Consider the following 11,437-nt stretch of genomic DNA (forward strand, 5'->3'; position numbering starts at 1 on the left):
CACTTCGTTTCCCCATTTCTTCTTCGTTTATGCCTTGTTTATCCGTGTTTCGAGGTATCGGGTTGGTTGTATTGAATCCGGTTTGGTTTTGGTGAAGTTTGAGATACTTAGTCTCTTTTAGGAAGGCTTAAGTTGGAAAAGTCAACCGGAAGTTAACTTATGTGTTAGAGGGCTCGAATGTGAGTTTCGATGGTTCAGTTAGCTTCGGGAGGTGATTTATGACTTAGGAGTGCGATCGGAATGGGTTTTTGAGGTCCGGAGTAGATTTAGGCTTGAATTGGCGAAGTTGATATATTGGCGATTTCCGGTTGGTAGGCGAGATTTTGATATAGGGGTCGGAATGGAATTCCGAGAGTTTCAGTAGCTTCGTTATATGATTTGGGATGTGTGTGCAAAATTTCAGGTTATCCGGACGTGGTTTGGTTGGGTTTTGATCAAAAGCGGAATTTGGAAGATTTTTAGAAACTTAGGCTTGAATCCAATGTGTTTTGGTTGATTTAGTGTTGTTTGAAGTGTTTTGATGATTGGAACAAGTTTTAATAAGCTATTAGGATATGTTGGAACTTTTGGTTGAGGTCCCGGGGGCCTCGGGGTGATTTCGGATGGTTAACGGGGAAAATTGGATGTTTGTGGAAGCTGCAGATTTTCTGCTTCTGGTATTTCCGCACCTGCGGAATTGGGACCGCAGGTGCGAGGTAGCAAGCCGCAGATGCGAAATTGGGGCTGGCGAGCAGTTTCCGCAGAAGTGGTCAAGATGGCTGCATCTGCGAAGCCGCAAATGCGGAAGTTCTATCGCAGATGCGATTTTTGGACTTTAAGTGAAAAACCACAGAAACGGTAGTTTGGCCGCAAATGCAGAAGCGGGGCCTTGGCCCGCAGATGCGGAAAAGCCTGGGCAAATACATATATGTTATTTCATTTCGCGAGTTTGGGTTATTTCACCATTTTTGACTTCGACCTTGGAGTTTTTTGGGTGATTCTGAAGAGAGAAATCAAGGGACTTCGTTAAGGTAAGGATTTTTGGACCAAAAACACATTTCTATGGTAGTAATTCATGAATTAAGGCTGAAATTAAAAGGATTAAAGGGCTAAAAATGGAGGATTAGGGCTTGAGTTTAAGAGGCTTTAAATGAGAATTTGAGGGGTCATTTGGACTCTCATTTTGATCTTCTTGATATGTATGAACTCGTGGGGAGATAAGGAATCCGTTGGTGTAAAAATTTCTGAGTTTCGAGGTGGGCCCGGGGCTCGGGTTTTTCTAATTTCGGAATTTTGGTATTACTTTGATTGTTTTCGCTTGGGCTTCGTCCCCTTAGCATACATTAACGTCCTCGTTGTGATTTTGGATAGATTCAACGCGAGTGGAGGCTGATTCGAGGGCAAAGGCGTCGCGGAGTAGTATTTTCACCAGTTTTAGGTAAGTAACCATTGTAAATCTGGAACTGAGGGTACAAAACCTCGGTATTTGACTTGTTTTGATAAAAACGGTGGCGCACATGCTAGGTGACGAGTATGTGGGCGTGCACCGGTAGGGATTGTGTCTTGGTTTATCCCGTAGCGACTATTAAGCCGCGTAATGGATTGGGAAATCTTATATTATTCCGTATTTCAGTCATTATTACAGTATTATTGGCTGTATGCCATACTTGGGGCCTTGTGCTGACCTGTAGAAACCCCTAGGGGCATTTTGACTGTGTTTCCTCACTTTACTTGCTAAAAATATATCTTCAGTCATGTTTTACCCATATAACAGTTTAAAACTGGTTTTATCACTCTATTCTTAGTTGTGAGGACTGTTTGGGCTGAGTTCCCCAATTTCTATTGTGGTGCCCGAGAGGTTGTGAGGTTATGACTGAGAGAGGTTAAAAACCCAATTGTGAGGATAATTATATATATATGAGTGATAGATCGGGCTGCACGCCGCAGCGATACTTATATGGATCGGGCTGCATACCGCATGCCACAGCGATATATATATTGGACCGGGCTGCACTCCGCAGCGATATGACGCTTGGGCTGTAGGAGTCCCTCCGGAGTCTGCACACCCCCGTGAGCATAGTCGACTATAGATATATGGATCGGGCTGCACGCCACAGCAGTCACTATGATTTCTATCATTATGAGATATAAATGAGCCGAGTGCTGAGAGTGAGTACTGAGTGACGATAGTTGAGTCACGAGTGACTGAGAGGCTGCCCGAGGGGCCATATTCTGAGTGATTCTTTGCCCGAGGGGCCCTATTATGATGTTTCTACTATTTCACTCTTCTTTTAAATATGCCTCTGTTGGATATATTGCTAACTAACTGATTTCAATGTTTTAAATTGGAAATGATGAATTATATGACAGAACTGATTTTAAAGTTATATGTTTTCGAACTGCTCGTCACTGCTTTCAGTACTTATTTACTTTAGTTACTTACTGAGTTGGCGTACTCACGTTTCTCCCTGCACCCTGTGTGCAGATCCAGGTGCCCGAGCGGCCGAGTGAGAGCTTTTCAATTATTCAACATTTGCCGGGGATTTCGAGGTAGCTGCATGGCGTCCGCAGTCCTGATTTCTCCCCTCTATCTTGTTATCTTTCCGCACTTTTCTAGACTATTTATGTAGTGGATTTTCAGACTTGTATTAGAGGCTCTAGACTCGTGACACCAGATTGTTGGAGCTGTGTAGTTACTGTTATTTTTACCTTCCGCATACTTCCGTTATTTTAACGGTTATAATGAATTTAGTATTTAAAACTTGTGTTAGAAAATGGCTTAAATGTTAAAGTGAAATGGGTTGTGGTTAGTTAATTGATTGGCTTGCCTAGTAATGTGATAGGCGCCATCACGACCGGTATTTGGGGTCATGACAGAACTTCAAGTTCTTAGTTTTCCTCCAACGGGCCAAAACGCCCTTAAACTACTCGGATTGACACCAAATTTTGCGGGTAGGTCTTAAACGATATTTCGGACTTGTACCGAGCTTTGGAACCAACATACGAGCCCGATACCCATGAAATCAATCATTAGTTAGTTTCTTTAATCCTTAATATTTCAGATTAACAATTTCTAATAAAAATTCATTACTCGGGCTAGGGACATCGGAATTCGATTCCGGGCATACGCCCAGGTCCCATATTTTCCCGTGGACCCTCAAGAACCGTCAAAATATGAATCCGGGCCCGTTTGCCCAAAATGTTGACCAAGGTCAAACTTAGCCTTTTAAGAAAATCCTAAAGAGTCAAATGTGCATATTTCAATCCAAACTCTTCTAAATCCCGAACCAACCATCCCCGCAGGTCGTAAGTTAGTTAAAGCAAGCACGAAGAGTGTTATTTGGGGGAACGAAGTGCAAAAAAGGCAAACGACCGGTCGGGTCGTTACAGACCATGACTGATTTTGTTAATTAAGGACCATGACTGATTTCGTTATAAACTATTCTACAAATAATTTGTAGCTATTTTCACCCAAGTGATGATATTCCCTTTTAATTAAGCAGGAATAACCGCGCTAAATACCTGCTTAATTAAAAAAAGAACCTCATTTCACTTGTCTGGGTACATACTACCCTTCCCAGACCCCACTTGTGGGATTATACTGGGTTGTTGTTGTTGTTGTTGTTGTCTATGCGGTGGTGGAGCCAGCATTTTCATTAAGGAGAATTAAAACATAAGAAAATAAACTTACTAAAAAATCAAGAGGTGTCAATACATAATACATAATATATATATATATATATTAAAATAATTATTTAATTATACAATATAATTTTTTAATTAAGGGGTGTCAGTCGACACCCCTTGAGTGCATATGGCTCCCCCACTGACTCTATGTACACATGGGGATGTCTTTTTCATAGAAATAATTAATGAAGTGTTCACATTCAATATTTTCGAGGCATGCGTGGAAAAGTAAATTCAACTCAAAGTCATAGATGTCAATCCCAACTATATTGGAGCAAGAAAATGCAACACGTGCTATTACTTTTTTTAAGCGACCATTTGAAGAATTTTTAAAATTTACATAGTCTATTATAATATTTTAATTATGTGTTACTCTTTTACATTATAATCGGGAAGCTATGTCCTCAATTTTTTGCTTATACTCATTCTTCTATACACAATGGATAAGACAGAAAAGAAATCCCGAGCATATAACGCGGGCATGTGAACCCATACTCTGCTCTGCTCCCTAAATTATGTATAATAATATTATATTTTTTTAAAATTGAGTTGTACCTCCCTAGGTGAGGTTAGAGTCCTTTTTCCTTTATTTTTTTCTAAAATTGAGCGCATCCACGGAAGACGGGCATGTTGGTTTCCCTTCTTGGGTTCTAGTTTATTATATTTTTTCTTTTTCTTTTTTGGTTTGATTTGTTCTTTTAAAATTTCCAAGCTGATACATTAAAATTCCTATTTTTCTTTTGTTATCGTAAATTTTATATAATTAAGCTAAATGTCCATATTAAAACTAGCGCAGTGGATAATGTAGCATATACTCAATGGGTTCAACTAATCCTATTATTTTTTAATGGAGTAATATATATATATATATATATATATATATATATATAAAATTAATAGTTTTAGCATAAATAATTTTAAATTTAAAAATTTCAAAAGCGTAATAGCTGCAATAGTAAGAACTAAAGGTTAAACCCGTAAATTTATATTATAGATCCATCTCTTCATAATAGTACACTTATATATCCTCCCAAAATCTTGAATCCGCATCTGTGTCCACGTCCCTTAGTGATCACTTCGTTAATTAATTGTTCCCATGTGTGGCGGAATAAGGATAATAAATTGATTGATGACGATAGAGATTGGAGAAGTCAAATTCAACATGAGTCATTGCCAAAAAATAAAAAGGTAAGTAATTGTCAATGGATGTTTTACTAATTAAGAAAATAGTTCACGGCAATTATACTAAACGATATTCCCTCGTGCACGGAATTTTCCATTCTTTTTATTAATATTCTTTCTTTTTTCACATTCTATTTGTGTTTAGCTCGAAAAATGTGAGTAACAATTAAAGGTGATTTGTGGTTTTAAAGATATGTAATTTATTTCAATACTAGTGAATATACAAGTAATATTAGGTTTAAGTAAGAAGAATTGATGAACTAAACCAGTGTTGTTAGATCAACGAGGACCTCGAGCTCGATTATCTCAGGGGCCTCGAGGTGAGTTAAGAGCAAATAAAGTATGAACAATCAAGTAAAAAAGAATAAAGCTGAAGAACAATTGTGGAGCACAGTAAACGAGAAAATCAGAATAAAATGTTCTATTGTAGTGAATGAGATAATGTTTAGAAATGATTGGGGTCCCCTTTATATAGGAAGGGAAAGCCTAATATGGTACATTTCCAATTATGGTAAAGAATTCTATTGGTACAGCTGTATAACAACCTAGTACGGACTCGTACTATTTCGTACAAATCTTATCCCATAATTTATGCCTTGATCCACGTGTCCTTGAAAAATTTCCGCTCTTTCTTGAGTGTCATCGAAATTGTACTGCCCTCGAGGTAGATCATGACGGGTCTCCGATTTGCTCCCTCGAGGTATGCATTTTTCCGGTCAGATCTGGTCTTTACTTCGTGCTGCCCGAATTCGAGCTTGAGGTACCGTTAAGTCCTCGAAATCGAGCTCTCTGATTTCGACCGCATCCCCGCGTTTCTTAGAATGAAAAGATAAGAAACGATCTGATTCTCGCCCCCTTCAATGTCCCAATCATGATGTCAGTCTAGTGAGGTCAGCGGTCCGTGTAACTGAAAAGTCGTGCAAAAGTTACGCCTACACAATTTTCGAAAAGCCTTTAATGAAAGACGGCTATTGGTCGTCCGTTTAGCTCCTCCAACACGCTTAGACAGCCTCTATAAATACTTCAATCCTTCATTCTTCAAACTTTTACTTTCACAATATCATCAAATCCTCTCTGCACTTATTCTTTCCTTGTGCCCATTTCTTAACCAGCTCCTTCTCCTTCTTCTAAATTTTCACAACAAAAATGGCAAAAACTTCTAAGACAGTTCCACAAAAAGAGAAGGCCTCTTTGTCTTCACGCCCGTCAAAGAACAAAATGGTGGTACCTCCTCACATTGAGGAGTGTACCCCCGGGCTTTGTGATACGTCTTCCACTTTCAAGGTCGACAAGCCTGCTTCGGTTCCAGGACGATGTGAACCCATGTCTCGGTATATTAGCTTAATAACCAAACTCAAACAAGTGAAGGGAGATTGCCGTTGTGGAGATGAAGTGCACGTGGAGATACCTTCACCTGATGAGGATATTACCACCCGCAAAGCGGGGTACCTAAGCGTATACACATACCCATTTACCTTAGGTCCCGTAGATCCTTCCTTGCCCTATCTAGACCCAGTGATCCTCAATTTCTGTCGACAATACCAAGTGACACTCGGCCAAATTTATCCTTCCTTCTGGCGGATTGTTCACCTAATTAGATAATTTTCGAGCAAAGTCGAGGGGATGTCTTTTACCCTCGACCATCTGATCAGATTATACAGCCCTCGTCTCTATCGAGGTGGTCTGATAAAATTGCAACGTCGATCTCCGAAGTCTTTCTTCACTAGCATCGATGAGGATAAAGACCGAGGGTGGATGAGCCACTTCGTTCAAGTCAGGACCTCCGACCTGTTTCTCGCTGAAAAGATGTCGTTCCCTGAGGAAAGGAATACGAAGCGTGAGTACAAACCTATCGAGCATGTTTCATTACTTAGACATTTTCCCTTTACTTTGAGCTAACTCCCTTTTGATGATGCAGCCGTTGATTGGTATCCAGGTGCGGTTGCGGACCTCCCGGGCTGGGTTCGGCAACTAGCTTCCACTTCCACATATGCCGAGCGCGTCTGGCGTGATTTGGCCAAAGGCCGATGGGAGGCCAAAAACTACAGTGAGTCCTTATTATTTGCATCTTTAAATCCCTTAGTGAAATACTCCTCAGCAATACACTTAACTTTACGCTTGTGCACAGAGGCGGATCCAGAATTTGAAGTTCATGGGTTCCTCTCACAATCTCAAATTAATATACCATAATAACTGGGTTCAGCGTTAGATATTTATAGATATTTAGTAAATTTTTTAATAAAAATACAGGGTCTACGCAAAAGTTACTGGGTTCCCGGGAACCCATACACTATACTCTAGATATGCCCCTGCTTGTGCAGGTCTCGGAGATGTTGTTTCGATGAGGCCGCCTCCACCTGGCGAGGGAGAGACCCAAAAACATGCCAAGGACAAGAAAAGAAGGAAAGGGTCGCCGGCGGAGTCCCCGAAGCCAAAAAAGGCCATGCTTCGAAAACCTAGGGCCGATACGGTGGCCTTGACTCCGGAAACTGCACGTCTTCGCGCTGAGGACGAAGAGAGAGATGAGGCCGAGGACGAAGATGTTCGCCCGTTAATAACTCGGAGAGGAGGAGGCACCGATCTTTCAAAGGCTGCTGAGCCGGAGGCCACCGAAGCGGTTCAACCTCAAGCTGAGGAAGTTCTTGAGGGGAGCTCGAGCAAGGTTCTCAAACCGACTAGTGGCAAGAAAGCGCCCCGTCCTGAAAGGCACTTGTTCGATGAGCTCACAGAACCCAGCCCTGAGGTTCCTAGAAGGCGGGAGAAGGCCCCGTTGAGCCGCTCGGGGTGATTGGCGTGAATGACGCTCCACCAGGCCCATCATTTTCTGAGGGGCAAATACGGGATGCCCAAGATATGAAGACTCCTGATGTGGGAACATCCCACGGGGAGAATGACATTTTCGGCGAATGCCTTGCCGGGATCGGGGAGGGTCTCGACCTTGATGCCTCATTCATCCTCGAAGAGGCCGAGAAGCTTCGAAAGCAGGTAAACTTTGACTTGATAACTATATTTAGAGTTAGTTTCTTGCTTTTCTGACCTCCTTCATTTGTGTTTAGTCTGCAATGCTCTTCGATCAAGATTTTTCCAAGTCTCGAGCTGAGCTTGCCCGATCTGAAGACGAGCTCAGGAAGCTTATGTCAGAGATGGACGGACTCAAGGCTCTCTATGCCGAAAGAGAGGGTGAACTTAATGATCTTCGAGAAAGTTCGGCAAAAGCTTCCCAAGAGAGGGCCGAGCTCGTTGAAAAGGTAATATAGCCTTTATGGGCGCATTTTGTACTTGTTTGTTTCGGTGTCTAATGTTCCACCTTTGCAGTTCCAAGAGAAGGCCGTCCTGGCGGAGCAACTTTGGGAGGAGCTTAAGACCAAAGAGGCTGTAACCCTCAGGTGGAAGCAAAGTATGGATCGCTTGGCCTCCGAAAAAGACAGTGTTCGGGAACAGCTGGCCTCGGCCGAGAGCCAGCTTCAGAGTGCAAAAGAGGAGGGTCATAAATTTATAGAGCTTCATACTAAGACGGCTGCTGAGTTGTCTAAGGTTAAGTCCGAAGCCGATGCATTTGTGTCTTCATATCGAACCGATGCTGCAGCTGCCAATGCTCGAGTTAGGGAGATATCTGCTACAACTGAGCTTAAGTTATCCTGCGCCGTCAATCATGCTCGGTTGGAATCTCGAAAGCAAACTCTAGAGGAAGTGCATGCCAAAGGCTTTGACCTTTCTAAAGAAATTGAGAAGGTGAAGGCTTTGGAAAAAGAGGCAGCTGCATTGCTCTCTACTGATGAGAATTATGTCAGCGGCTCCGAGAGTGGGGAGGACAAAGACGAAGTCCCCGACGAGGAAAAGGCCCCCGAAGATCAGGCTGCTGAAGGTCAGACCACCAAAGATGTAGTTCCGGTGGATGCTGCCTCCGAGTGAGTGACCCGACAATAGACTAGGTCCTCTTTAATTTCTTTATTTTATGTAAGGGCTCCATGGGGGAGTTTTGTAAATGTGCTTTGCGAATACAAAGGAACTTTTGTTTCGACCTTGGTTTGTGACGAATCTCATTTTCCTTTATTTATAGAAAATTTGCTTGTACAACCCAAATTATCAGCCTGAGTGTTGGTTCGAACTTAGAACGCAATGAAACCTTAGGTTCTTTACTGATTAACATGATGCCTTGAGGTCTTAGGTAATTCTCGAGCTTAGATCGAGCTTGTAATGACGCAACCCTCGGGCCCGAGTTGAATGAGAACGAGTTCTTGGCCCCTATTTTCTTGACCTCCATCCGTTTCGGCCCCATGTTTCTTAGAGTAAGAAATGATTTGGACCTCGATTTTCCTGAGCCTTTTAGGATGACGTCATACCCGTGACTGGCGCTCGAAGTGAACAGAAATGTCATGTCAACGCTCTTCCCCAGAACATCAAATGCGTACCAGTGTTGGTCGGCCACTTGCACCGCCGAAATCGTCACTGCCTTTCATCGCCTTTCTACAAAATATGAGGCTATCCGATTTGAACAAAGACTGTGTTCATTTACCATTTTTACACTGGTTCTTTCCCCTCTTTATTTTTTCATCTAATCATCTACTTCCATGATTCAAAACCTGCGAACTCCTGGTCACATGGCAGCAACTTTAGTAGTTACGCTAAGGCTTTTCTTTTCGAAGCTTCGATTCGAAGCAACGAAAAGGGGCGCAAAACCCTTTCTGTATCAGGAGCTATGCGACCTTTTCCCTGTCGCTCATCTCTCTTAACTTCAACCCGGTGTGGCACTTCATTCCTTCTGCTTTCCATGGAGTGAGGTGGTACTATCATCTACTAACTTTTGCATCCCACACCAGTATAACGTCTCAGGGAGTGGCTTTAGAATAGTTGTGCTGACAAGACCCATACTTGCCAAGTTTTTCACCAGGCCACAATTTTCTCCGATTGTTAAAAGCTTTTGCTTCTTGATAGGCTATAGCCTTTTCTTCATCTATTGCTATCTCGGAGGAGGTTCCCGAAGGCGCCTGTCTCGAGGATGTGTCCCTAAAAGTAGATTAGGTTCTTGGCTTTGTTTTTGCTTCCTTGTTCCTGTGTAAGGACCCTTCGTGGGCATTGTAAATATATTTTGTAACTATCTCTTGGAAATACAAAAAGGATTTTATTTTTGTCTCATCTTTGGTTTGTGTTGAATCTTGTTCATAATTGTTGAGAATTCGATCTCATAATTTAAATGACCGGTTCGAGTTCTGGTTTGGGTCATGACAGCCCTTGGGTTTCTAATCGATCAATGTAATACTCCTTGAGGCCTTCGTTAGCCCTTGAGCTAAGCTTAAATTGATGTGAGTAGGATTTCTTGGGTCCGAGTTGAGCGAGAGCAAGGTCTCGAGTCTGACATAAAGTTGTCCCTTGGACTTCGTGGATAATCCCAAGTGAGAATTTTCTCGAGCTCGGGTAGCCCTTGGGCTTAGTGGTCGAGTGAGTACTTGCTCGAACTCGAAATAAAGTTAGCCCTTAGGCTTCATTGATAGTCCCCGAGTGAGAATTTTCTCGAACTCGGTAGCCCTTGGGCTTGGTGATCGAGTGAGTACTTGCTTGAACTCAAAATAAAGTTAGCCCTTAGGCTTCGTGGATAGTCCCCGAGTGAGAATTTTCTCGAACTCTGGTAGCCCTTGGCCTTGGTGGTTGAGTGAGTACTTGCTCGAACTCGAAATAAAGTTAGCCCTTAGGCTTTTTTATATTGGCCCTTAGGCTCTTTAAGTTGGGGCGATTCGGCCTCCGAAATGGCTATAATTTTTCCCTCTTTTCGGCTAAAAGACTTAGTGAAAATTTTGTATGCCTTAGCATGTGTTTTTTGTACCCGTTTGGGTTTTTCGAAGGTTCAATTGATTGGGACCTCGTTTGTAATTTGATATGCAATGTTAATCGAATACCTCTTGAGGTTTCTTCGAAGGCTGATGTTATCGAAGCCTTCGTATTATTTGAGGGCTGATTATATCGAAGCCCCTTATAATTTGCTTTTGCCGAGGGTATCCTAATTTAACCGGTTTTTTCGAAGTATATGAAGGTCATTTAGTTGTATGGCTCGGACGTCACCGAGCCGCATTATTTTGGCCGTAACCTTTTCATGTGACCGTAGTCTTTTATATGGCTGTAGCCTTTAGTCCCCGAGTGTGATGGCCTTGGCATTAATATCGAGGGGATGCCTCTTTGAGGTCTTGTGAGCTCGAGTGTGCCTCTTTGAGGTCTTATAAGTTTGAGTGTGCCTCTTTGAGGTCTTATGAGTTCGAGTGTTCGATGACTCGATGTGTTGGGTGCATTCAGGGTTTTGGCCCTTGAGCCGTTAAATGTGAAAATAGTAGACTTCTTTGAGGCACAAAGTGTTTTGATATAATAAGAATGCTTCGTCAAATAATTGATACATGCGTACATGTTTTGCCGCTGGGGGTTCGACTATTCTACATGGACACGGTTCATTTGACCGTTTGGCCCATTACAACATTCCCCTATCGAGGCCCTCCTTGGCATGAATTTCTTTCTTCGAGAATGCGTCCTCCGAGGGTGATGCCTCCCAGTGTTTGAGGTTGATTGAAAATAAGCCTTGAATACTTGTTGAATATTCCTTAGG

General features: G+C 42.3%; 1 protein-coding gene across 1 annotated transcript; it reads left to right on the forward strand.

The window, feature by feature from the left end:
- The first annotated feature begins 7,701 nt into the window (after positions 1-7,701).
- Positions 7,702-8,760, forward strand: LOC109213461 (protein TolA-like). The gene is made up of 3 exons (XM_019377261.1): positions 7,702-7,833; positions 7,905-8,096; positions 8,164-8,760. The coding sequence occupies exons 1-3, from the start codon at positions 7,702-7,704 to the stop codon at positions 8,758-8,760; spliced, it is 921 nt and encodes a 306-aa protein (XP_019232806.1).
- The last annotated feature ends 2,677 nt before the right edge of the window (positions 8,761-11,437 follow it).

Source organism: Nicotiana attenuata, unplaced genomic scaffold, assembly GCF_001879085.1.
Source record: "Nicotiana attenuata strain UT unplaced genomic scaffold, NIATTr2, whole genome shotgun sequence".
In the NCBI taxonomy this organism is placed as follows: domain Eukaryota; kingdom Viridiplantae; phylum Streptophyta; class Magnoliopsida; order Solanales; family Solanaceae; genus Nicotiana; species Nicotiana attenuata.

Excerpts from the sequence above, each read along its gene's own strand:
- LOC109213461 (XM_019377261.1), top strand. The coding sequence starts at position 7,702 with ATGAAGACTCCTGATGTGGGAACATCCCACGGGGAGAATGACATTTTC. Across the intron at positions 7,834-7,904 it reads CCGAGAAGCTTCGAAAGCAG|TCTGCAATGCTCTTCGATCA; the intron begins GTAAACTTTGAC and ends ATTTGTGTTTAG. Across the intron at positions 8,097-8,163 it reads GGGCCGAGCTCGTTGAAAAG|TTCCAAGAGAAGGCCGTCCT; the intron begins GTAATATAGCCT and ends CCACCTTTGCAG.